Source organism: Pistacia vera, unplaced genomic scaffold (genome assembly GCF_008641045.1).
Source record: "Pistacia vera cultivar Batoury unplaced genomic scaffold, PisVer_v2 Contig759, whole genome shotgun sequence".
In the NCBI taxonomy this organism is placed as follows: Eukaryota; Viridiplantae; Streptophyta; class Magnoliopsida; order Sapindales; family Anacardiaceae; genus Pistacia; species Pistacia vera.
Genome location: NW_022196622.1, coordinates 317,807 through 345,685, shown reverse-complemented (window position 1 = coordinate 345,685; position 27,879 = coordinate 317,807). Strand labels below are relative to the sequence as shown.

General features: G+C 34.4%; 1 protein-coding gene, 3 non-coding genes and 1 pseudogene across 4 annotated transcripts; all 5 read right to left on the bottom strand.

The window, feature by feature from the left end:
* Positions 1 to 1,576: 1,576 nt before the first annotated feature.
* LOC116115988 lies at positions 1,577 to 3,112 on the bottom strand (annotated as a pseudogene).
* Positions 3,113 to 3,265: 153 nt separating this feature from the next.
* Positions 3,266 to 3,355, bottom strand: LOC116116008. Its single transcript, XR_004125759.1, has one exon. It is a non-coding gene; the product is annotated as a small nucleolar RNA Z103 (small nucleolar RNA).
* Positions 3,356 to 5,817: 2,462 nt separating this feature from the next.
* On the bottom strand, positions 5,818 to 5,908 carry LOC116116009. Its single transcript, XR_004125761.1, has one exon. It is a non-coding gene; the product is annotated as a small nucleolar RNA Z103 (small nucleolar RNA).
* A 4,294-nt stretch (positions 5,909 to 10,202) lies between these two features.
* On the bottom strand, positions 10,203 to 12,690 carry LOC116116001 (60S ribosomal protein L7-2-like). Its single transcript, XM_031402116.1, has 7 exons — positions 12,541 to 12,690; positions 11,747 to 11,925; positions 11,564 to 11,661; positions 11,395 to 11,452; positions 10,892 to 10,971; positions 10,693 to 10,795; positions 10,203 to 10,586 (listed from the first exon to the last, which is right to left on the bottom strand). The coding sequence occupies exons 2-7, from the start codon at positions 11,921 to 11,923 to the stop codon at positions 10,371 to 10,373; spliced, it is 732 nt and encodes a 243-aa protein (XP_031257976.1). The 5' UTR covers positions 11,924 to 11,925; positions 12,541 to 12,690; the 3' UTR covers positions 10,203 to 10,370.
* LOC116116007 lies at positions 12,089 to 12,181 on the bottom strand. Its single transcript, XR_004125758.1, has one exon. It is a non-coding gene; the product is annotated as a small nucleolar RNA Z103 (small nucleolar RNA).
* Positions 12,691 to 27,879: the final 15,189 nt, after the last annotated feature.

Genomic DNA, 27,879 nt, shown 5'->3' with positions numbered 1-27,879 from the left:
CGCAAGGCACACAACACATGAAAAAAATAAAAAGGCCAGCCATAACCGCCATTACAAGACAAAGCTCCCCTGCCACTATTAAGATGCCAAATGCCGTAAACTGAAGCTACTACCAACACACTCATCCAGCTATCACACTGCCTCCTCAAATTACAAAAGACCAACTGCAGCTTCAAATACACTACTGCCAGGACAAGGAAAAACTTGTACATAATAACTTTGCAAATAAAGCAACACAAAAACAAATATACAGCGCCTATTCTACAAGCAAGCCAAATCACAAAGTGCTCCACAATAATCCCCCAAACAACAATACTCATAACACCCTCATTGACTAGCATTAATATATCTCTTCGCATGAGCAAAACCCGACCCAAACACACCACCAAACTTTAATTCCTTCTCAACACAATCACCGCAACACAACAATCATCAATCAAGAAAAATCGTATCAAAAAAGCAATCAAACAATCAAGTCTTCTCTCGGTCAACTCGGTTAGGCCGGAAAATGAAGCTTCTTGGCAGGACAGATCAAGCCGGCATGTGGCTCTTGCGCCGCGCCTTTGGCCAACGCAAGGGCCTCAGGTGCCGGCTAGATTTGGCCAGCAACAGCCACCGCTACAGAGAGGAAAGATAAGAAGAGAAGAAAAGGAAAGGGAAAAGAGAAAAAGAGGGAGAGCTGCCTGGTGCGATTGATAGAGGAAATAGAAGAAGAGAAGAAAAGGAAAAAGAACGAAGAAAAGAGAGGAAGAAGAAAGAGAAGGAAAAAAAAATTAGGGACTCTGTTTTTGAAGTGTATATGTATATATATATACATACATATACATATAGGCGATAAAATGATATGATTATCCTTCAATTGTTTTTGAAATTACTGTTCTATCCTTCTGCGGTTAAAAATAACGGAGAAATTGGATGGATGGGTGTGAAATTGTCATTCTGAAACTTTTCGGCTGAGAACTGTGCTAGGCCAAACCTTGGGTGGGAACCTGTCGTTCACCCTATAAATTTACAAGAAAAAATTATTAACCCCTTCAACCACTTTTTATAACTTCACTTTAAAAGGCTCACTGGAAATTGAAAGGGCTTAGGGGAAGTTCTTGCGACTAATTTTTAAACAGTAAAGCAAGAAACAATACTTTAGTATTTGAAAAATACACGTGATTCCCAACATCTAATCTAATCCTGCCTAGAACATGGTGAAAATTTTGGTTTCAAACACTTCCACTATTCACGTTAATATAATTATTAATTAAACGTGCAAAACCCATCAAGAAATTTTGTCAAAATGAACAATTTATTCAGGATTTGGCACTGCATATGAGAGATTGATTTGCATACAAAGCTATAGAAGTTGGATAGCTGGTGAACCATTCAAAAATGGTAATTCACATGAAATTAGATCACCATAAAACTTGAACACTACCAAAAACTAAACTGCAATTACGAATATTACTTACCATTTAAAAATACAATATAAAATTCTAAAAAGCAAAAAGGTTTTTGAAATTGGAGTCCTATATCAAAAATTGAAATAAATTCTTTAATGGGAGATTCTACAGTTAATCGTGTCAATCTAATTCATTCTTCTGAGGAGCTCATTGATGAAATTCTCCCTGTTACCGGCATCGCCTCCTTCAACATAGTGGTTCCTCTTCTTCTTCAAACCACCCAAAGGTGCCTTCAACTTAAATGGCCATAGGAAGTTGTTAGCCTCCTTAAAGTGAGGTCCAACTGTGATGATCTCATGGATCAGGTCTTCCATGCAGATAATTCCATACTTGCCTAATCTGACAATCATGAAATGTTACTAACACGTCAAAAAATTTGTCACTGAAGACACTTGACATAAAAGCACAAAGAATACACAAGCAAAAAAAAAAAATGCACAAACCTGCTCAACAATTGAGTTATCATTCAATGCAATTCTCTGCTTGTTCAGCTTACCATAACCCCCTTGTAAATCAATTCCCTAACACTTTCAAATTGGGATATCTAAAACAAAGGACACAACAACATCAGACATGGAAGACAATTAAGTTAAAAAAATAAATAAAAATAAATCATGAAAGATATAAGAGTGACATACCCGTAAGTTACAAAAGGTTCAACCCTGTGAGCATGTTCACTGTGGCTTTGTTCACTTTAAGAAAGACTCCATTGAAGATCTGTATTAAGCAAAGAAATATTTCATTACAATACATTAATAAAAAGTTATGTGTGCTCAATTTTATGGTCAAACAAGTATATCCTACTGAATGACTTCAACAACATGGCAACCCAACCTAAATCCCCAAAAAATCATACAGCTTCCGACACACTGTCAAAAATAAACTCATTGCAAAATAAATGAATTAGCATCATACTTATACTTTGGATACAACTGTTTGCCAAAGTAATCTCATCCATTCAATTTCAATTACTATATAATCCTAATAAAGTTGCATGTGCAGAAATATTAATTCAATTAAAACTAACGAGAAATCTTTACAATTAAAAATGCTATTCATCTTAAAACAAGCACCATACTTCAAAATTCAAATTCTCTTTTCCTCTTATTATTTAGAGTAAGACTTCGGTAAGCTACCTGTCTCAACGCGCAACAGCTGCAAGATCTTTCTTGTCTTCGGATGCATGGCATTGATACTGAATGTTCCAAAAGCATACATATTAGATATATAAGCAACACATAAGAGTCCAAATCAATATTAGACATAAGAAGCAACATAAAACAATCCAAAACAACAAAACGTACCCACGAATGCGAACAATAAAGAGAAGCTTAGCTTCAGGGTCAACATAGAGCCTCCTTTCAACTTGCTTCAGCTTCAATTGAATTAGCTCCTTTTCCTGTATAATCAATCGAATCTCTGTCACTAAAAAAATCATAATGATAAATAAACAACAAATAATAGTGAGAAAGAATGCAATAAGAACCTGCTCTGCATACTCCTTTGCATAAAGCTTGGCTCGACTGAAGATGAGCTTCCTGCTCTCAGCATTCTCTTCTTATTAGCTTCAAGCTCCTGCTTCTTCGCAAGGGCCCACTCCTCATTCCTCTCTGCTTCTTCAATACTGACTCTGGGATCACTACTTTGGCTTCTTCACCCATCTCTGAAATGATATAAAAAATTCAAATAAGCTCTCATACCTAAAGTAAATAATAACCCTAGCAAATAAACATAGAACATAGACAGGGAAAAACATTCACATAATATCAAATCAAAATATCCAATATCTCAAATATCAAAAACTAAATACGAAAATGGATCAGAACACTGGCTTGGATTCTCTAAAAGAACAATCGCACATTAAATCATCGTCGATCATCTGGGGAAAAAATCATCACTTCCATCTTCACTATAATATCTTTGCCCATCATATGTAACTTTAAAATTTTTTATATTAGAAACATACGAATAAATAAAGAAATGCAGAAATGAAAAAGCCAATCTCAGAAACGTAACTTAACTTCAAATGATAATGCTTTTTCTTCTTTCTTCGATAAAAATGAGTCTCTCTTTTTAACCACATAACACCAATTACAGCTTCAATTGATGAGATTTTTTCTTCCTTTCTCGATAAAAAATTCAAGACTAACGCATTATTTCTATCTAATCTTTTCAAACTCATTGAAACACAAAAACAATCATTCCCGGATAAACTAAACATATCAAAACGAAACAAACGACTATTGCAATTGGACGTATGGGCTTACCGGCTGATCGGCGTCTGAAATCAGGGTGCTAAACAAACTAGAAAACACGAAAAAGACTACTGTATTAAAAGTGTATATCAACAGAGACACTCTGAATGAAAAACTAGGGTTTTCTACTAGAGTGGTGGCAACGGTTGCAATTCAGTGTCTGAATTTGGATGGATCTTGACCGTTCTTTGAGGGCTGAATAAGAGGGTTTGATTTTGAGTATAATATCATTTAAGTCCTCATACTTTTTATTTTTAAGGTTCGGAAGTTTAATTTTGTTTCAAATATCTCCGTATTTTCATTTCGTTTATAAATAGTGTCATTATTTTGTTTATTTTGTCTTAATTATTGTTTTGAATAAAATATGGTTTACTTCACCTATTATACTTGATTTTTTTTAATCAAAATGAATTGGAAAACAAAAATTAATGTATTATTTTGTGTTCTCAAATTTTGAAATTACATTCATAAACTTTTTTTTAAATAATATTTATAAACAAAAAATAGAAAAAAAATATTTGTTAATTTTTTTTTATATAAATAGTAGAATATGTATTGAAGTAGAGAATGAAAACATAAAATAACAATTGTGCATATTGCGTTTTGCAATTGTTTAAATTTTGTGTGTGTTTTTTTTTTTTTTTTTTTTTTCTATTTCAAAAGGGTAAAAAAACTAGAATTGACATTAAAAACACAAAAGATGATGACCATAAACTTATAAATCTCATACATATTTTTTAATTTATTAAAGTGTTAAAAAAAAAAAAAACAAAAGGATAATGACCTTTACTAGTTTAAAAAAGTTTAGTATATAAAGATAAACAATATCATAAAATTTATACTTCAAAATGGCATGCTATACCCATTTTCACAATATTCAGGTGAAGCAAGTTTTCATGACATAATGTTATATAATTCGAGAGCCAAGTTTATGTTCTAGTTATCAAAATCAATATTGTATGTTTAAAACATTAGTAAAAGAATTTATCAAACAATTTAGTTGAGGTATTGGAGGCAATTGAAATTGTTAGGAATATATATTTTAATGTATATTTCAAGTAAAATATGACATTGACATTAGATGAGTGTTGCAACTGGGGATCTTACCGATTGTTTTGTTTTGAGCTAAGGTGTCAACGAAACCCGAGAAAAGCCTCTGTTATAAGAGTATATAAATAGAGTTATATGTATAAATAAGAGTTATATATATAATAAGAGGAGACACAGGAATGGCAAAACTAGGGTTTGTGTGGTGGCAACGTTTGCGATGCATCTGTGAGATTGGAAGGATCTTTACCATTCATTTGAGCGTTTAGTGGGAGTGTTTGATTCGAGTATAATATCATTTAAGTCCTCATACTTTTGTTTTATTTCAGATAATATCAATCCCTTAAGTAAAACAAAAACCAAAGGCGTATAAACATAGATAGGGAAATACATTCATATAAGAAAATAATCAAATATCCTGTATCTCATAAAAATGAGTCTTTTTTTCCAATTTCTTAACGTCTTAAAAAGGAGACTCTTAGAAACAATTATAAAGGACTCACAACATCGTACTCATCAAAATTAGGGGTATTTGTCTAAGCTTATAAGATTGTCAAACTTGCTTATAAGCTCAAAAAATTAAGCTGACATGTTTGTTTATAACTTTTTTGAGCTTATAGTTAGCTTATAAACAAAAAAAAAAATAAGTTGGGGGGGGTTACTTTTTTTTTTTTTGCTTATCACCACTCTCTTATAAGTTAGTTTGACCAAGTATATTACCACTTATCCTTGTTTAATTTTAAAATTCATTTAAACATATTTAATATAGTATCTTTTTTAATTATTTTATAATAAAATGTACTTATAAGCCACATTTTCCAAACACGTCAATTACTTATCATATATTTATAAGTACTTTAACCAAACACTAATTGCTTAAAATTTCAATTTATAAGCAAAATTAGCTTATAAGTCTTGTTGCTTAAACTAATTTTCATAAACTCAGATAAATACTCCTTAATGACAAACACCCATAAAAAAGATCAATTAATGACAAACACGCATAAAGAAGAATAATTAATCCCGAACTCCTAAGTTGAAAACATACCGAATAAAAAATATAGATGGATCATAACACTGGCTGGATCCGAAAGGAGAAAAATGGCACATTTAAATCATCGTCGATAATCTGGGATTAATATCATTTAAGTCCTCATACTTTTGTTTTTTTTCTTTAATCCCTTAGGTATTATAAAATACAAACTTCCCCTAAATTTTAGAAATTCAGAAATCCTCTACCATTAAGTTTCAAGTGTTAATAAACAGAGAAAAGCGATTTGGTGATATATACTCACCCATATCATGGTTGATTTGAAGAGTTTTATAGCGTTTCCTAATTATAGAGGATGTTTTTATTTCAAAAACCTCAGGAATTTTTTCACTTTATCATACCTCAGGGTCAATGTAACTCTATTTAAAGGTTCATAAGTTTAACTTCGTTTTAAATTGTCCTTATTTTTATTTAATTATTTTTGAATAAAATATTGGTATACTTCACCTATTATACATGATTTTTTTTTTTTAATCAAAAACAATTGGAAAACGAAAATTAAAGTATATCAACTTTGGGTTCTAAAAATTGAAAATACATTTATAAACATTTTTGAAAATAAATTGTAAATGAAAACAGCGAAACATATTTGTTTTTTTTTTTTTTTTTTTTTAATGAATATGAATTGTTGTACTAAAGAAATAATGAAATATAAATAACTATTAAGTTTTATATGTGAATTTTTTTAATTATTATAAAAAATGGTAAATAAACAGTGTTAACATTTTCCAAAAAAAAAAAGGGGAGAATAAAACGAAAAAGATAATGAACGAGATCTTTTTTATCTAGTTATTAAGTAAAAAAATGTCTTAATTTATGAATTCATTTTGTGTTTATTAAAAATGTTAAAAATGAATGATTTCATAGAATGAAAAGTTTGTTCGGTATGTTTAAACATTAATTTAAAATTGTAAAAAGAAAACTCAAACAATATATGTTTGTTTAAAATGATATTTCAAAATTTATTAAAATATTATTAGAAATCAGTTTGACAACATTGCATAGTTCATGACATGGGTAACGTGGGATAACTTTCTAAGATTAGTTGGGATTAGCCCAGATATCTTGGTTAGTTAAAAAAAAAAAAAAAAAAGGATATTAATGTATGTACTAAAGCAATAGAAAATATGGTTAAATCCAATAAAAAAAAAATCATGTGTAGAGATAAATCTTCAATTTCATGTAAGTTATGTTTAAGAAATAGAAATTTTTATAGATAGAAGATGGCATTTTGTCTTTTCTAAAAATACATTTGACGAGTTTTTTTTGTTTCAGAAAAGAAAATGTAAACGTAAACGGTTCGCATTTATGTGAAAAAAAAAAAAAAGAATAAAAATACGAAAAAGGAAACATGAACACGTGGGTATCTATGTTATTCCCTTCTATGTTGCTTTATATCACCTAATCTAATTTTAAAAGAATAAATAAGAGCTTTTTAGTATAACTCTCTCTAAATGAAACACTTACATTATTTCATATATGTAGATTTCTATAAGGAATAAATATAAACCATACTCTTACGACACATGACTAGGGATGAGCATGGCTAACGGGTAGACCCGAAACCATGGGTACCCACTTGCCGTTCCAGGTAGGAATCAAAATTGGCCAACACAAGGTCGGTTCCGATTCCTAATTTGGTAAAATCGTCCTACATAGGTTCGGATCTGGTTCCCGAGGTCCGGGTGTCCGGGTGGAACTGACGGATATTTGGGTATATTTGTAATTTTTTATAAATTACAAGGGTGTATTAATATTTAGGGGTATATGCATTTTTAGAATATGGGGGTATAAAAGCTTGTGACTACTGACATGCATACACAAGGAAGCATTTGCCTATACACGATTATTGTAAGACTTATTTGGGGTAAGGTAAAAAAATGTAATGTGGCTAGTTACGATTTTTTTTTTTTTTTTAAATGTCACTAAATGGATAATACCCTTTATTTGAAAAATATTTATAATTCAAAAAATAAATTAGTATAAAAGTAATAAATAAATAGTAAGAAAGAAAAAATTGAGAGAGTGATAGTGCTACTAGAAACCAACATATTCCAAAGCGTCTAAACACCGGATTGTTATAAGACAATCTAGTCGTCCAACGAAGAATTGGAATCGTAGAAAATAGATTAAGGTGACATTTGGATCTTTTGCAGTTTGAGATGAAAATCACCATTTCTAGTATTATCTTAGATAATCTCTTCTTTGTCAAGAATGATATCAAACTAGTTAGAAAAACTATCTACACACTGAGTTCTAAAACATTGTTGGTCTTTTGTATTTTTTTTATTTTTTTTTCTTTACTAGGCATTTAGAGTTTAGACATTCTATTTTGGTGCTCATAATACCCCTTTATTTTAGAGTTAACTACTTTTTCCCACTCAAAAAAAGCTTAAGACATTTTCCCACCCTCGAGGCTCAACTTTTAAAATAACCCCTTTACTACCCAATTATTATGTTTCTCTTTAGTCTAGGTGGGAAATACATGATTTTCATTGTGAAGAAGAAAATGCCCTTCTCTCTTTCTCTAATCAAAACTCAAAAAACCCTAGGGTGGGGAAGCCTTAATCACCAACGATTGGTGAGCAAACATGATCAGGAATGCTGGGGCTTTTGGAGAGGAAGATCCAAGGAGTCGATTGGCAATGACAAGGACGATTTCCGATGATGGAATCAATCAGAAAGCACACCCCAAGTTCATCATGCAACCAGAACCCTAGGAAGAGGACGACGACGATCGGCGAGCAAATGGGATCAAGGCTATCGGAGGTTTTGGAGAGGAGAGGATGGGGATTCTGGTGGTGGTTTCAGGATGGATTCCAACACCGGAAATCGGCCTAGAAATTGAAATGTCGCACAGTGCATGACCGACGATTGACAAGAAAGGGACAATGATGGAGGTAAGGGTTTTGTAGAGTAGGTTTTGCGAAGTGTGATGGTGGTGTCTGAGGGAATTTTTGGCAAAAAAATCAACCGAAAATCTGACTTGAAGAGTTGGCTATGCGAATGGAGGTGGTGGTGGGAAATGGTGAGTGATGACAGCAAATGAAGGCTTGGGCTTTGTAAAGGAGGTGATCGAGATTTTGTGGGTGATCTTGGAAGTAATTTTGGATGCCAGGATCAGCCGAAAGATGACAAAACCATTGGCTACGACACTACTAACATGCACCATCTTTGGCTAATGTGTGTTGTCCTTTTCTTTCTTCTTCTCCAATGGCCAAAATATTTGTTGACTATTCTACCCTCACCTATAACAACTTTTGACCATCTTGCCCTTCACCACAACAAAAATTACTAATAAAATCGTGTTTTGGATACTAAAGTGGTATTTTCAAAGTCTAAGGGTGGGGAATGTCTTTTTTTGGGGGGGGTGAGGGGTGGGTTTGGTTGGAATTAGGGGTGGGAAATGTCATTAAGTTTTTTTTTTTTTGGTTGGAAAGAAGTCGTTTTCTTTATTTTATATGATTTTTTACACAGATTTCTAAAGGTTAGATTAAAAGCATACACTTTAATTAAGAAATGACCATCTTAGGAACATCATTATATAATCAATTATTTACTCACTTTCTTCTCTTTCATCTATTCTCTCTCCTTGATGCTTATTATTGTTTCAGGTCTCCAAATTATTCAATAAATGTAAAAACACTCTTGAGAGAAAGATTAAACAAGTTCTAGTGATGAAACCAATTAAATTGGAATTAAACAATAATAGAACGATAATGACAAAAGGAAATTATATTAATTTCGATGTAATGATAAAAAGGAAAGATAACACCCCTATATATATATAAGCATTAAGCAACTTAAACTCCCAACCAATAACCCTAACTCTTATTCTTCTAAACTTACCCAAGTTATTTCCCTACCGTGTCAAGCCCAATTTAAACTTTTAAATTCTGCTCCTATAATTTTGTTCAAAATATTTTTATGTGAAAAGTAATACTATACTTACAAAGAAATTTTACAAAACTTTTCATACAAAATGATGTGACAAAAAATGAATAGAAGAAGAATTTAATGAATTTGACTTTTTGTTTCACTCTTTCATTCATTTTTTGTCATCTCACTTTATATGAAATTCTTTGTAAGATTTCTTTGTAAATATAGTATTATTGTTTTTCAAATAGTAAAGCAAGAAACAATACTTTAGTATTTGAAAAATAAACATGTGATTCTCAACATCTAATCTAATCCTGGATAGAACATGTTGAAAATATTCACGTTAATATAATTAAACGTCCAAAACCCATCAAGAAATTTTGTCAAAACGAAAAATCTATTCAGGAATTGGCACTGCATATGGGACTGATTTGCATAGAAAGCTATAGAAGTTGGATAGCAACTCATATTTTCAAAAGCTGGTGGATCATCATAAAACCAACCCATCAAAAAAATGGATAATCATAAAACTTGAACACTACCAAAAACTAAACTGCAATTACAAATATTACCATTTAAAAATACATTATAAAATTCTAAAAAGCAACCAGGTTTTTGAAATTGAAGTCCTATATCAAAAATGAAATAAGTTCTTTAATGGGAGAATCTACGGTTAATCGTGCAAACCTAATTCATTCTTCTGAGGAGCTCATTGATGAAATTCTCCCTGTTACCAGCATCACCTCCTTCAACATAGTGGTTCCTCTTCTTCTTCAAACCACCCAAAGGTGCCTTCAGCTTAAATGGCCATAGGAAGTTGTTAGCCTCCTTAAAGTGAGGTCCAACTGTGATAATCTCATGGATCAGGTCTTCCATGCAGATAATTCCATACTTGCCCAGAGCCTGACAAATCATGAAATGTTAATAACACAACATCACAAATTTGTCTTTGAAAAACACTTGACATACAAGCACAAAGAATAACACAAGCGACAAAAAATGCACAAACCTGCTCAACGATTGAGTTATCAGTCAATGCAATTCTCTGCTTGTTCAGCTTACCATATCCCCTCTTATAAATCAATTCCCTAACACTCTTCAAATTTGGATATCTGAAAACAAGGAGCACCAACACATCAGACGTGGAAGACAATTAAGTTTGAAAAAAATAAATAAATAAAATCATGAAAGATATAAGAGTGACATACCCGTAAGTTACGAAAGGTTCAACCCTGTGAAGCATGTTCACTGTTGCTTTATTAACTTTAAGAAACACTCCATTGAATATCTGTATTAGGCAAAGAAGATATTTAATTACAATACGTATAAAAAGTTATGTGTGCTCAATTTTTGGTCAAACAAGCATATCCTACTTAATGACTTCAACAACATGGTAAACCAGCATCTAAATCACCAAATAAATCAACTATAGCTTCCGGCACACTGTTAGAAATAAAACTCATTGCAAAATAAATGAATTAGCATCATACTGTATACTTTGGATACAACTGTTTGCCAAAGTATTTTCATCCATTCAATTTCAATTACTATATAATCCTAATAAAGTTGCATGTGCAGGAATATTAATTCAATTAAACTAACAAGAAATCTTTACAATTAAAAATGACTATTCATTTTAAACAAGCACCATACTTCAAAATCCAAATTCTCTTTTTCTCTTACTATTTAGAGTAAGACTTCGGTAAGCTACCTGTCTCAAACGCAACAGCTGCAAGATCTTCCTTGTCTTTGGATGCATGGCATTGATACTAAATGTTCCAAAAGCATACATATTAGACATTACAAGCAACACATAAAAGTCCAAAATCGAAATAGACATAAGAAGCAACATAAAACAATCCAAAAACAACAAAACGTACCCACGAATGCGAACAATAAAGAGAAGCTTAGCTTCAGGGTCAACATAGAAGCCTCCTTTCAACTTCGCTTCATGCTTCAATTGAATTAGCTCCTTTTCCTGTATAATCAAACGATCTCAGTCACTAAAAAAATCATAATGGAGAAATCAAACAAATAATACTGAGAAAGAATGCAATAAGAACCTGCTCTTCATACTCCTTTGCATAAAGCTTGGCCCGACTGAATATGAGCTTCCTGTTCTCAGCATTCTTCTTCTTTGTAACTTCAAGCTCCAGCTTCTTTGCAAGAGCCCATTCCTCGTTCCTCTTCTGCTTCTTCAATACTGACTCCGGGATCACTACTTTGGCTTCTTCACCCATCTCTGCAATGATAATAAAAAAATTTCAAAATAAGCTCTAGATACCTAAAGTAAAATAAATACAAACCTAGGCATATAAACATAGAACATAGACAAAGGAAAAACATTCACATAATATCAAATCAAAATATCCAATATCTCAAATATAAAAAAACTAAATACGAAAATGGATCAGAACACTGGCTTGGATTCTCGAAAAGAGAACAATCGCACATTATAATCATCGTCGATCATCTGGGGAAAAAATCATCACTTCCATCTTCACTATAACATCTTTGCCCGTCATATGCAACTTTAAAATTATTTTAAATTAAAAAAATACGAATAAATAAAAAAAAAACGCACAAATGAAAAATTGCCAATCTCATAAACGTAACTATAACCTCAAATGATAATGCTTTTTCTTCTTTTCTCGATAACAAATTAGCGTCTCTTTTTAACCCCATAAACACAATTACAGCTTCAATTGATGAAGCTGTTTCTTCTTTTCTCGTATTAAATTCAAAGACGCATTATTTCTATCTAATCTTTTCAAACTCACAAAAACACAAGACAATCACTATATTTCAAGAAACAATCATAACCAGACAAATTGAACATATTAAAACAAAAACAAACCTTATTGCAATTGGAGATATGGGGCTTATCGGCTGATCGGCGTCTGAGATCAAGGTGCCAGAAAACGACTGTGTTAAGTGTGTTACATAAACCAGAGACACTGATTGGAAAACTAGGGTTTTCTCTTGTAGTGTGGTGGCAACGGCTGTAATTCAGTGTCTAATTTTGGATGGATCTTGACCGTTCATTTGAGGGTTGAGTAGAGAGGATTTGAGTTTGAGTATAATATCATTTAAGTCCTCATACGTTTGTTCTTAGTTTCAAAAGTTTAATTTTGTTTCAAAAATATCTCTCTATTTTCATTTCGTTTATAAATATTAAATAGTGTCATTATTTTGTTTATTTTATCTTAATTATTGTTTTGAATATAATATTAGGTTTACTTCACCTATTATACTTATTAAAAAACAATAATTAGAAGTATTATTTTCTGTTCTAAAAATTTGAAAATACGTACATTCATGTACATTTTCTAAAAATAATATTTGTAAACAAAAACAGAAAAACATGTGTGATTCTCTTTCTTTTGTCTATTTCAAAAAAATGGTAAAAAAAAATAATTGACATTAAAAAAACAAAAACTTAAAAAATAATAACCACAATCCTATTAAATCTTATAAGCTCTTTTTAGTTTATTTAAAGTGTTAAAATTCAAAAACTATCTATATTCTATTTTAAAAATTTGACTTAATTTTATCTTGTATATTAAAATGTTTTCTGGTAAATTAATAAAAATTTTACATTTTCCTAATCAAACAATCAACAAAAATTTTATAAAAGCTCTACTCTTGTTCTCTAATAAGCTTTGCTTTCATAAACTTTACTCGAAGGAACCATATCGAATGGACCCTAAGTAATTTAAGAAAAGTTTGATATATTAAAGATAATAAATGATTCACAAATCTGGTGCTATACCCATTTTGACAATATTCAAGTGAAGCAAAGTTTTTCATGAGATAACGATTATATAAGTTTGAGAGCTAAGTTTATGTTCTAGTTATCAAAATCAATATGTGATGTTTAAAACATTAGTAAAAGAATTGATCAAACAATTTAGTTGAGGTATTGGAGGCAATTGAAATTTTTAGGAAATATAATATTTTAATTTGTATTTTTTTATCAATAATAATTAATTAACAATTATTTAGTAAATATTTATTATTCAAACAAAAAAGAGAACATGAATACTCAAATGGTTCTTCAAGATAGATAAGTATATAAGAGTTGTCCTAAAATAAACCAAATAATCATCTTCTAGCTACACCTACATGTATGAAAAGTACTTGAAGAGTTTCAAAATAGAAACCCTAACAACTCCATGATGAGCATGATCACTAGAAAACATACAAAGTAAAAGGAAATTGTAAAGATAAAACTAAGTCAACGTTGTAGAAAGTTATAAGGATATGGGGTTGACTATTAAAACATCATCTCAAGTTTGGAATAAATTAAATAATCATGAACTTTATCGCTTAAACGATTTAACACATATCGCTTAAAAAATAAGTTTATAAATAAACCTATATCGCTTAAGCAATAAACTTATATTGTTTATGCGAATGGTCATTTAGTAAAAGTTTAAAATAAATTAAATAGTCATGAACTTTATCGTTTAAACGATTTAACACATATCGCTTAAGAGATAAGCTTATAGATAAACTTATATCATTTAAGCGATAAGCTTAGATCGCTTAAGCAAATGGTCATTTAATAAAAAATTTAGATTTAAGCGATAAGCTTATATTAAGCGAATTGTGATTTAGTAAAAAGTTTTAGGAGTGTTTTTTTTTTTTTTTTAAGTTTATTAGTTGTGTCGGTTGGGTGAGACTTTAAGCCCCTCAATTTTAAGTCAAAATATCCCGTTTTAAATTATTTGTAATTCAAATTATTATTGTTAATTTTTTTTTTAATTTTCCAGTTCATGTCTTTATTATTATTATTTCGTTTAAATTTAAATTTTGTTTCAAATGATTTATATATGTTATCATTATTTCGTATATTTTTGTCATTAATTTATTGTTTTGAGTAAAACATTAGGTGTTCATTTATTTTCATATATGAATTTGAAAACAAAACTTAAAGGTTTGATTTTGTGTTTTGAAAATTTGAAAATACATTCATTATCATTTTTTAAAAATAGTATATGAAAACTAAAATAAAAAAATGTCTTATTGTAATGAAGTAGATGATATATGTGGAAAATAGGGTGTTCGGTTCCAGGTACCCTGGATTTTTTGAAGGAACCAAAACCGGAACTAACGGTTCCTTGAAATTTGAAACCGGAACCTATAACAACAGTTCTAGTTCCGGGTACTCGGTAAAATTGATTACCCCCCATATTTGAAATTTTGCTAAAACACCCCAGCCATATAAAACTTTAATTTGTAGCAAAATCACCCACACTCACCGCAAGCCACTGTCAACAGCTAGCCACCACCATCGGTTGTCACCAACAGTCAACAGAATGACGTATGACTGGCCGTATATGGCCGACCGTGCGCCAACAAAGCCAGAAATGGCCATTGATCACAAATCTATGACTAGAATTCGGCTAGATCTATGACCATTTCACAGCCAGATCTATGGTCGTTTCACATCCAGATCTGTGGCCATTTCACAGCCACATCTTTGGCCACGAAACGACCATAGAAACGCTAAAACTGGCCATTTTTAGCCATAGATCTATGGCCGGAAAAGGCCTTACCAATGCACGATCGGCCAAATCTAGCCGATTGTGCACCATTACGGCAACTGATGCCGACGGCCAGCGGTGGTGAGTCACAACTGGCGGTGGTCTTGGGTGGCTGGGGTTATTTTGTTAACTTTTAAACTTTTTTGTGGCTAGGGTGTTTTAGCTAATTTCTCAAATGTAGGGGGCTCCGCTAATTGTTATTTGGTAGACATTTGAGGGTGATTATGTCTAAAATGGTTTTTAATTAAGGGCAAAAATGGGTAGAAAAAACAGATTACCCCAGTAATGTTTTAATAACGCCCCCTAACAAGGTAATAAGATTACCCCCTACATTACCAACAGTAAACACTATTTATAATAAAATATTACTGTAATATTTTATTACTTGCAAACCAAACACTGGAATCTTACAAAATAAACAAAGATTACCCCCGTTATCTTATATATACCTGATCCAAATGACCCCTATAATATATATATCTTAATGTTGTATATTATAATTATATTTTCATTCCAAAATATAAAAAAAGAGCCAAAATAATAATAATAATAATAATAATAAAATCCTAACTATATCTCGTATGATTCTCTTAAAATCTTGTTAAACTTTATATTCTAGGAGGAAAGAGAACAGATAGTTTCGAATTAAATTTTTTACTTCATGAGTTAATTTTTTTTTTTAGATTTTTAATTAGAAATATGCTGAAATTAGATAAAGAGTGGAAGCCAAAGCAACCCTCACCCAGTTTGACTAGCCTCACCTCCTCAGCTCTTCAGGGTTCATTAATTCGTTACTAACAATACTTTTGAACAATTAATTGGCTCATTTTTTTTCTAAAAGAAAAAACCTTAGGGTGCATTTGATTAGGGATTATATAGGATTACTAAGGACTTAGGGGTGAGCGGGCAGCAGGTAGAACTAGAACTTACCTAGAACTGACACTATGCTGGTAGGTTCTGGTTCCATTTTATTGGAACCGACACTGTGCGGTTCCGGTTCCGATTCTTACAAGTTTCGAAACTGAAACTGGAACCTGGGAAAAGAACTTGAAGCGGGTACCCAACTTGGAACCCGCTCGGAACCTGTTTGTGTTTTGGTTTTAATTGAGAAATTCTATGTGAATTGTGATGAATTGATTAAATTCAAGTGTTGCCTAGAGATTAGAGGATTTATGAGTCACTTTGGACACAAATGAATGAGTAATCAAAAGTTAAAAACTACTAAATATAGGTTTTCTTAATTTGTCAAAGGTGTATTTGTAAACTTTTAGGGTATTTTTGTCAATTTTTAAACTAATAGAGGATAATTAATTTTTTAGAAGGTACCCGAGTAAGGAACCAAAACTTGCATTTCAGGTTTCGATTCCTTGAATTTAAGAACTGGAATCGACAGGTTCCGATTCCTTTTTTTGGGAACCTACACTGTGCGGCTCCAGTTCCGATTCCCCCAAAAAATGCAAGGTATCTGGAACCGCTCACCCCTAACTAAGATAATGTCACCTTATATTACTTGATTACCACATTTGATTGTCAAGTAATATAAGGTTTTGGTAATCTTCCAATACCAATATTAGTTATTGTTGGTAATATATAAGGTAATCTGATTATAACTCTATTTTCTTAGGTATTTTAAAATTACTTGGTAATCTTATTTTTGTTATAATTTTATCTCTTATTAATAAAATTTTAAGACAATAATGCCCTTGTTTCAAAAACAATTTACAAAAATACCAAATGACTATTTTATCCTTATATACAAAGTTTTTAGGACACAAATACCCCTGAAATTTAAAAAAATTGCCCACGGGTGGTGGCTAGATTTGGCCACCATTGCCAGCTGTCGGAAACAATCGTTGGCGACCGTTGTCGTGGGCGACAGAATGGCACAGAATTGACCATATCTGGCTGGCCGAAAACAGCCTATGGCCGGCCGTGCACCAATAAGGTTGTTTTCGGCCAGATCCATGGCCAAAAATAGCCATATCTGGCGTTTCACAGCCAGATCTCCACTGTTGCCACTACCGGTGATGGTGGTAGGCCGTTGGCACTGGCTTGGGGTGGGTGGGGGTTTGTTAAATTTTAAACTTTTTTTGTTGCTAGGGTGTTTTAGCTAAATTTGAAATGTAGGGGGTTAAAAAATTATTCAAAAAATAATATTAAATAATAATATAATAATAATATTTAATATAAGGGTAATTCAGTAATTTAAATAACATACCCACAAATCTATTCCTCCCAACCAAACATATTAATATAATATACCCGCCAATTTATTTTAACCAAACAAACACATTTCTCTAAATATTCTCAATAACTTTCAAAGTAATCTATCTTTCTATTAATATAATATTTCTAATAATACAACATTCCCATTAATATAACATTCCCAGTAATATAACATTAATTTTTAATTTGATGTTTTACCTAGTAGCAAATGTGTCTTGCAACATTAGCCTTATCAATAATGTACCAAACCCAAGTTTGCAAGAGTAAACTTAATAGTACAAATGATAGAGAAGCTTTTATGTACTCTTACAAAACAGAGACCAAAAGATGGATAAAAAAAAAAAAAATACTATGGGACCATTTGGTTGGGGGTTATCCTCCATTACTAAAGTAATGTCATCTTATATTACTTGAATTACTTGGTTGTCAATGAATATAAGACTCCAGTAATCTTGCAAAACCAATAGTAATTTCTATTGGTTATATATGTGGTAATTTGAATACCTCTATTTTCTTACGTATTTTAAGATTACTTGATAATCTAAATGTTGCTACAATTTTACTCTTAACTATTTAAATTTTTGGAAAAAAATACCCTTATTTTGTAATTAATTTACATGATGTTGCCATTACAATTTTACCCCTAATTAATTAAGTTTTTGGACAGTATTGCTTTTATGTTTAAAACAAATTGCAAGCCACCCAGGACTAGTGTCGCCCGCTAGCCACCACCGCCTACCATCGGTTAACTTTGCCGAAACGACGCACGACCGGCCAGATTTGGCCGACCGTGCGCCAATCTAGCCATTTTCGACCAGATCGATGGATTTGGCTAGGAAACAGCCAGATCCATCGCGCATGATGTCAAAAAATATCTGAGCGTTTACAGCCAGATCCATGGTTGTTAACAGTCATTGATCTAGCCGAAAACGACCATAATAGATCTGGCCGTTTTCGGCCAGATCAACGCATAGTTGGCTAAATGTGACCCGTCATGCATCGTTTTGGTCACTGTCGGCGGTGGTTGGCGATGGTGGCTGGCAGCCAATAGTGGCTTGGGGTCTATGGGGGTGATTTTGTTAGAAATTAAACTTTTATATGATTAGGGTGTTTTAGCAAAATCTCAAATATAAAGGGTTAAAAAATAGCTCAAAAAATAACAATAAAAAAAATAATATTATCTTAATGTTTTAGAAAAAGGGGGCAATTTTGAAGTAACTTTTTGAAACTCTTCTTTATGATTTTTATCAGCCATATAATAAGAATGTCCAGTGGCCTCTAAAACTTTCCTTATTTCATGCTTCAAAAATTCTTGTTCAGGAAACCTTTCTGGAGTTACATAATTATCAATAACATCACAATCATCTGCCCATGATTTCCTGCAATGCTTAAATCCTGGAGGAGCGGAGGAAGTGGATTTCGATAGCGACCTATCCGAGTTTCCTCTATAAACTCTTGCATGCGAAAACATGGAAGGGTAGAATTTTGTTGATTATCCGAACCTTGCACTAAATCAACATGAGGAATTATGGAAGTATTGGAAGATGAAGGCAAAGATTCAACTTGGGCCTCTTGTAGTTGTTTCCTGTATTGATGTGAATCGGAGCACGATGGAGAATTTTCCTACATGTTCTTAAAACCCTGCCCAGGTAATTCATTTAACCCAACTACTTCCTGCATGCGCGTGTCATGAGACGACAAATCATGAACATTAAGACAATTTGCTGCCTCATTACCAGCTGGGTTCTTAAGGTTTAATAGCTCTTCGACAATATTATAAGCAATCCCGTCTAGCTCTGGTGAGATTCGATTATCAAAGACAATAGGAGTTGATTTTTTGACAGGCCGATAAACTTTCTTAAAAGCCGGTTTCAGAGGAGTTGTTGATTCGATTTTGTTTTTTGGTTTATGGCGGCAGACAGAAGAATTACATCCAATTTTTCCACAAAACTCACAAAGAGGCGGCAAGTTTTCGTAAACCACATCCTCTGAGAACCCAAAGCCTTCTCGTTCTATCATGATCGAATTAGGAAGAGTTTTTGAAAGATCTACATCAACTAAAACTCCCGCGTAAAACCCATACCTTCCTTCTTTTGTCATTTTATCCATTTGGAGAGGGTTCCCAACTCCTTGAGCCATTTCCATAAGCAATCTCGGGTGCCAATATTCGGCACTTATCCAATAAAGACGAATCCAAACTTGGGAGTGAGTTTGAATAATGGTTGTGTTCGGGTAAAAGTCTGCCTTCCATTTAGAAAGTTTAAACAAACATTGTGGTAACGTACATGTGCGTCCCCCCTTGAAGATCTTCCTCTGAAGAGAAGAGGATATGATAAAAGCCTTTTGGCAATGGTTTGAGTGGGTTCCAAAGGGATTGCAAAGCAGACTTCAAGTCTTCAACTGTTCAAGTTTCATGGGTTCTGATCCTTTACGAAGGATGAGTCTACCCAGCAGACTAACCTTACACTTAGTTAACTGTTGTTGGTATATTTCTTCATAATTTTGACAAAAACAACATCACCTCTAAGGGTAGGAGTTGGCAATTGGGATAAGTTAAAACCCAAGTCATCAGAGCTATTCAGAATTGAGGCAAATGGTTTAGGTTGAGATGGTTCTTTGGAAGAAGTTTCGACCTGTTTATAAGTCTTTGGGGAATTGGGTTTGACCGCCATGATCTCGTCAAAGAAAACGTCAGCCATGTTCATGAGAGAGTCCTATAAAGAATAGCAAAAATCTAGCAGAGCAAAAAAAATACCCTCATCATTTTCTCTCCTTTTCTCTTTAGCCCTTCCTTTCGTTGTTCATTGTTCTGTAGTCATGCATATTGATCCAAGGTTACTAAGAGATTAGGATTTCGGGGTGTCAATAATATTAATGAAACAATTTTTTGTAGTGTTGAATAGAAAAAAAAAATTTTATCGTGATGGGATTTTCTGATTAACATTGTCATCAAAAAGAGTTCCGTGTCGCCTCCCATGTGTAAGTCATCGTTGGCAGATGATTGTCAGGGCCCCACGGTGGGCGCTAAACATAGATGCAAAAAATCTACCTCATGAAAATAGGGTCTAATCCGTGAGGTTGAAGCCACTGACAATCCGCTAGACCTGCACACATAAAAGGACAAGCGTTAAGCTTCTGGAAAACATCGGGGTGGTGTTTGCCGTAGGCACTCCGATGCTCAAGTCAGCGAGGCTGAAAGAGATTATTTGATAAGAATTAAGGAGATGAAGAATTACCAGGAGTCTTGTCGGAAGTAGGACTACGGGGAGGTGTCGGATCTTTAGGAGCAAGAACTTTAGGAGCAAATAGATGGTTTTAAGTAGTGTAGAATGATATGAGAGATTGCCCCTTAAGAGAGGGCAGGCCTCTATTTTTATAGTGAACCCAAGGAGTTGGAATCCTAGTAGGACATTGAGTCCTCATTTTTGGGAGGTAATCCCTATCAAGAAAGAGATATGATTTCTAACCTTATCAGATTAAGTTAGTAGTTTAAATAAGATTTGGAATCTTAGTAGGATACTAAGTCCTATTTTGGGAGATAATCCCTATCATGAAAGAGATATGATTTCTGACCTTATCAGATCAAGTTTAATAGTTTGAGTAAGATTTGGAATCTTAGCAGAAGAGGAAATGGAATGAGATTCTGATTTCCTATTATAGACGTTGTAGGCTAATAGGCTGAAACCTAGTTTAGCTTAACTTATAGGATAGCCCAACTATAGAGTAGGTACTTCGCAAAGTGATTTTAAGCGTACGCCCAAGGGATTGGGTGAGGCCTTGGGCCATGACATGTTTATTTCGTTATTGGGCCTCGTCAAGCCCAAGATGATTTTTGGCCCTACAGACCTTATCAGATCAAGTTTAATAGTTTGAGTAAGATTTGGAATCTTAGTAGAAGAGGAAATGGAATGAGATTCTGATTTCCTATTTATAGACTATTGCAGGCTAATGGGCTCAAACCCAGTTTAGCTTAACTTATAGGATAGCCCAACTCATAGAGTAGGTAGTTCGCAAAGTGAATTTAAGCGTACGCCCAATCGGGATTGGGTTAAGGCCTTGGGCTGTGACATGTTTATTTCGTTATTGGGCCTCGTCAAGCCCAAGATGATTTTTGGCCCTAACAGTTAGCCCCCCACTCTCTAAGTTAAAGAGTATTTAGCTTAGAGAGTAGATTTAATCGAATGAGTGTAGACTGAGCGAATTAGTGATAGCAGCTCGTTAGGTCAGATGGATCATTGTGTGGATTAGGTCGATGACTTGTTGATTTGAGGTGCAAGTCCTTCAATCTGTTTGGGCCGATTGAATGTGTAAACCTATAAATCGGTCTGGGCCGATCGAAGGTGTAAACTCGTGAATCGGGCAGGGCCAATCCGAAAGTGTAAACTCGTGAATCGAGCAGGGCCGATCCGAAGGTGTAAACTCGTGAATCGAGCAGGGCCGATCAGAAGGTGTAAACTCGTGAATCGGGTAGGGCCGATCCGAAGTTGTAAATCCGTGAATCAGGTAGAGCCGATTCGAAAGTGTAAACTCGTGAATCGGGCAGGGCCGATTCGAAGGTGTAAACTCGTGAATCGGGCAGGGCCGATTCGAAGGTGTAAACTCGTGAATCGGGCAAGGCCGATTCGAACGTGTAAAACTCATGGATCGGGCAAGGCTGACTGAAGGTGTAAATTCATGGATCGGGCAGGGCCGATCTGAAGGTGTAAATTCGTGGATCGGGTAGGGCCGATTCGAAGGTGTAAACTTGTGAATCGGGCAGGGCTGATTCGAAGGTGTAAATCCGTGAATCAGGCAGGGCCAATTCGAAGGTGTAAATCCGTGAATTGGGCAAGGCTGATTCAAATGTGTAAATCCATAAATCAGGCAGGGTCGATCCGAAGGTGTAAATTTGTGAATCGGACAAGGCCGATCCAAAGGTGTAAATTCGTGAATCGGGCAGGGCTGATTCGAAGGTGTAACCCAAGTAGAGCTTGTATGGAACTTGCGGTCGAGTCGGCGTGACCGACTTGTAGTTGAAACCTTTGAAGGCTATGTGGCCCAGTTGGCATGACCGACTTTGTAGTTGAAAACATTTGATTGAAGCTGGAGTGGTGACATGCATGACATGCATGTTTTAAGCAAAGAGCCAAATGGAGAGTCAATATGCATGATGTGCATGTGTTATGGACTGAATGAAGAGTGAGCTAAATGGAAAAATGGGTTGCATGTATTTAAGTAATGGGCCGAATAAAGAAAGATTTAACCAATTAGAGTGGTAGTTAAAAGGAGATAATGACATATACCTTTCCACTTCAAGTGCTGCCACCCATGCTTGTTGGACCAAGTGGAGAGAGGGGTGTTACTTTCTATGTTGGAGCTGAACCAGTTGAAGTTGAGTAGGCACGTGATTCACTTTTGGGCTGAACCGAATGGGCACATTGATATTGTATGTGCAGAACCAAATATCATTCAGTGGACTACTCGTGTTATTTAACGGTGTTGAGTTGCAGTGGGGAGTGGAAAGTTTGCAAACAGCGGGGAGCATGAGGGCTTTTGTGATAGGTGTGCTGGAGATTGTGATGTGAAGGTGGTTTGAGTTGATATGTATTGGTTGGGAAGAGGCGATGGTTCGAGTTTGGAGTTTTGGAATACGGTGGGGTAAGGAGATTAGGGGAGAGTGGGGTGGCGTCGCTTAAGCAGGTTTTGTTTGGGGGGTTTCTCTTCGTGTTTAGTAAAATGACTTTGGGTGTTTTGAGAGGATTACTGCTGTGTTTTTAGGATTTAACTGTGTGATTGGAGAAGTTGTTAGGGCGATTTTAGGAGAACAGGTGGACGGGTTTGGGGTTTCAAAGTGGTGGCAAATCTCCGTGAAGTTGAATTGGGATTGGATCAAGGTTGGTCGAGTTTGAGTTACCTTTTAATAGAGCGAAGGTCCTGGAGATGCTGGCATATTGCGGCATCTTTTTGAATGAACAAATTGATTGGTTTTATGGCGGGTAATGCATTGCAAAGCCTTGATGACGGTGGCAAACCACCTAGTGGTTTGATGATTTAAGTGAAAAGGCGCGTATAGAGAGGTTAGAGATAGAAGCTATTGCCTTATCTGAACAAATGATTAAAGAAGAGATATTGTTGAAGCAAAGTCAATGAATCAAGTGGTTTAGGAACACCACTTTAAACTCTGACACATTATTATTCTATTATTAATTTAGAACAATAATATAAAGCTATTATTAATTTAGAACAATAATATGAGCTTTAAGGTCTTATACTACTCGCTGAATGGATATAATATAAAATAAATTACGATATGCCGAATAGATATGACATGGCATGTGAATAGATAAAACAAACGAAGAAAAAAAAATTCTTATCGTGATGGGATTTTCTGATTAACATTGTCAGTCAAAAAGAGTTCCGTGTCGCCTCCCATGTTGTAAGTCATCGTTGGCAGATGATTGTCAGGGCCCCACGGTGGGCGCTAAACTATAGATGCAAAAAATCTACCGTCATGAAAATAGGGTCTAATCCCGTGAGGTTGAAGCCACTGACAATCCGCTAGACCTGCACACATAAAAGGACAAGCGTTAAGCTTCTGGAAAACATCGGGGTGGTGTTTGCCGTAGGCACTCCGATGCTCAAGTCAGCGAGGCTGAAAGAGATTATTTGATAAGAATTAAGGAGATGAAGAATTACCAGGAGTCTTGTCGGAAGCTAGGACTACGGCGGAGGTGTCGGATTCTTAGGAGCAAGAACTTTAGGAGCAAATAGATGGTTTTAAGTAGTGTAGAATGACTATGAGAGATTGCCCCTTAACGAGAGGGCAGGCCTCTATTTTTATAGTGAACCCAAGGAGTTGGAATCCTAGTAGGACATTGAGTCCTCATTTTTGGGAGGTAATCCCTATCAAGAAAGAGATATGATTTCTTAACCTTATCAGATTAAGTTTAGTAGTTTAAATAAGATTTGGAATCTTAGTAGGATACTAAGTCCTATTTTGGGAGATAATCCCTATCATGAAAGAGATATGATTTCTTGACCTTATCAGATCAAGTTTAATAGTTTGAGTAAGATTTGGAATCTTAGCAGAAGAGGAAATGGAATGAGATTCTGATTTCCTATTTATAGACTGTTGTAGGCTAATAGGCTGAAACCTAGTTTAGCTTAACTTATAGGATAGCCCAACTCATAGAGTAGGTACTTCGCAAAGTGATTTTAAGCGTACGCCCAAGCGGGATTGGGTTGAGGCCTTGGGCCATGACATGTTTATTTCGTTATTGGGCCTCGTCAAGCCCAAGATGATTTTTGGCCCTACAACCTCTAAGGGTAGGAGTTGGCAATTGGGATAAGTTAAAACCCAAGTCATCAGAGCTCTTTAGATTTGAGGCAAATGGTTTAGGTTGAGATGGTTCTTTGGAAGAAGTTTCGACCTATTTATAAGTCTTTGGGGAATCGAGTTTAACGGCCATGATCTCGTCAAAGAAAATGCCAGCCATGTTCATGAGAGAGTCCTATAAAGAAGAGCAAAAATCTAGTAGAGCAAAAAAAATACCCTCATCATTTTCTCTTTTGCTCTTCCTTTTTGTTGTTGATTGTTCTGTATTCATGCATACTGATCCAAGGTTACTAAGAGATCAGGATTTAGGGGTATCAATAATCTTAATGAAACAATTTTTTTGTAGTGTTGAATGTGATTGTTAAGCAATCCAAAGAAATAATAAAAAGAGGAGGCTAGGGTTTCATTAACATTGCCTAATGTAATTGAATAATTTAACCTAAATACAAAGAGACTATATATAGGCTAAACAAAGGAAATAATGAAAAGACAGATCTACCCTTAATAAATAATAAAACAAAATAACCTTATATTTCTTAACATCTCCCCTCAAACTCACGATGTAGCGACTACAAGCATTGAAAGTTTACCAACTAGAAAACGAAAACGGGAAATAGAATGCGACTTGGTAAAGAAATCTGCAATCTACAAAGAAGAAGAAACAAAGGGCAAGGTAATGGTGCCATGCTTGAGATGATGACGAGTAAGGTGACAATCGATCTCAATGTGCTTATTTCGTTCATGAAAAAACCAAGTTGTGAGCAATCTGAATAGAACTCTAGTTGTCACAATACATAGGAGTGGGATGAGAAAGAGAAACTCCCATATTTGCAAGTAACCAACGTAACCAAACAATCTCTTTGGTAGTAGATGCCATAGCACGATATTCTTCTTTGGTTGAAGATTAAGAAACAATGATTGTCTCTTGCTCTTCCAAGAAATAAGAGAATCACCCAAAAAGATACAGAAACCAGTAACAGACTTGCGATATGTGGGATCACTGCCATGATCAACATCAAAGTATGCACGCAGCTCCAAGGAAAAGGTGGATGGAAGTAAAAGACTCCAAAAGACTGTAACCCGAAGATACCTCAAAATACGAAGAACAGCTACCCAATGAACTATAGTAGGAGAAGCAACAAACGGACTAACAACATGAACAACATATGCAATATCTGGATGACTAATAGTGAGATATACCAAGCTCCCAACAATAGTATGGTATAAAGTAGGATCTAACAAAGGTAAACCATCAGAAGAAGAATACATTGCGTTAACCTTAATCAGAGTATCTACAGTCTTATTATCAGTAAGTCTAGCCCGCTCAAGAATATCTGCAACATATCTTAACTGAGAAAGAAGATAACCTCTAGGTGAGTAGGCTACCTCAATACCCAAGAAATATCGTAGAGAACCCAAATCCTTCATTTCCAACTGTCTAGCTAACTCTGTCTTTGAAACTGAAATACCATCAATATCATCACCAGTAATAATCATGTCATCAACATATAAAGACAGAATGATACGACCTGCATCAGTGCACTTAACAAAAAGAGCAGAATCATGACTACTAGAAGCAAATCCAAGGGAAGAGATCACAACAGAAAATTTCTCAAACCAAGCACGAGGTGCTTGTTTAAGACTATATAACGCTTTCTTGAGCTTGCAAACATACCCAGAATCATGTGAAACACCAAGAGGGGGCGCCATATAAACTTCTTCTTGAAGATCTCCACTCAAGAAGACATTTTTAACATCAAGTTGAGAGATATGCCACTGACGAACCGAAGCTACTGCAATAAGAGTATGAATGGTAGTCTTTTTTGCAACAGGAGAAAATGTCTCCTCATAATCCATACCATACTATTGAGAGTACCCTTTTGCAACCAACCTAGCTTTGTATCGCTCAATAGATCCATTAGAATTAGTCTTGATCTTATACACCCAACGACAACCAACAACAGTCTTACCAGGAGGTAGAGGAACCAAATCCCAAGTACATATCTTATGCAAAGTAGAAAGTTCCTCATCCATAGCTTGCTGCTAAAGAGGATCAAGAATTGCCTTTTTATAGGAAGAGGGCTTAAAGAGACAATGAATAGAGGCTAAAAATAAAGCAAAAGATGAAGAATAACAAGAATAAGCAAAATCTGGTAACTTTGTGGACTTACGAATGCGTATGGATTGACGTAGAGGTGGATCCACAATCTCAAACGGAGCTTGAGAAACTATAGGAGAAGAGGGAGCTTCAGGTGTGCCAGAGAGTACACTGTCAGTACTTGCAGAATGATCAGTACGAATTGGTCGAGTATAATGTAAAGGTAACAAGGTATTTGAAGTACTAGGAACCTGAGATGACAAACTATCAGAATCCTCAGAAAAAGGATCTATACGAATAAGATCAGATCTAGTCAAGTTATGAGTAGTGGATGGAATAGAAAAGAAAGGTATATGCTCAAGAAAAACAACATGACGAGATACATAAAGTTTCTGAGTTATTGGATCAAAACAACGATACCCCTTTTTACCTTCACCATAACCAAGAATGACACAAATAGCAGATCGAGAGGACAACTTGCTGCGTTCTACATGAGGACGAAGAACGAAACAAGTACAACCAAAAACTCTAAAGAAAGAATAATCAAGGGCATACCCGTACAACTTTTCAAAAGGAGAAAGACTGAGAAGATGGAATTGTATTAATCAAACCTACAGCAGTAAGAACAGCTTTACCCTAAAACATACTAGGAATAGAAGCAGACAACAAGAGAGAACGAGCAGCTTCAACAATGTGCCTATTTTTTCTTTCAGCAACACCATTTTGCTCAAGAGTATCTATACACGAGGTTTGGTGAACAGTTCCATCTAATGCAAGCAACTCACAAAATTTATTAGAAGTGTATTCCCCACCCAAATCACACCTAAAACATTTGATAACAGTAGAATATTGAGTTTTGACAAGAGCTTGAAAGGCTGTATATATCTCAAGAATTCAGAACGATGCTTCATTAAATAAACCTAACAATAACGAGTATGATCATCAATAAAAGAAACATAATATCCAGACCCTCTTTTTGTGGCAACAGGAGAAGGTCTCCATACATCA

Bases quoted from the DNA above. Each gene is read 5' to 3' on its own strand.
- LOC116116001 (XM_031402116.1), bottom strand. From the start codon at position 11,923: ATGGGTGAAGAAGCCAAAGTAGTGATCCCGGAGTCAGTATTGAAGAAG. The intron at 10,972-11,394 runs GTAGCTTACCGA...TGCCTAATACAG, and splicing joins AGCTGTTGCGTTTGAGACAG to ATATTCAATGGAGTGTTTCT. The intron at 10,796-10,891 runs GTATGTCACTCT...CCTTGTTTTCAG, and splicing joins GAACCTTTCGTAACTTACGG to ATATCCAAATTTGAAGAGTG.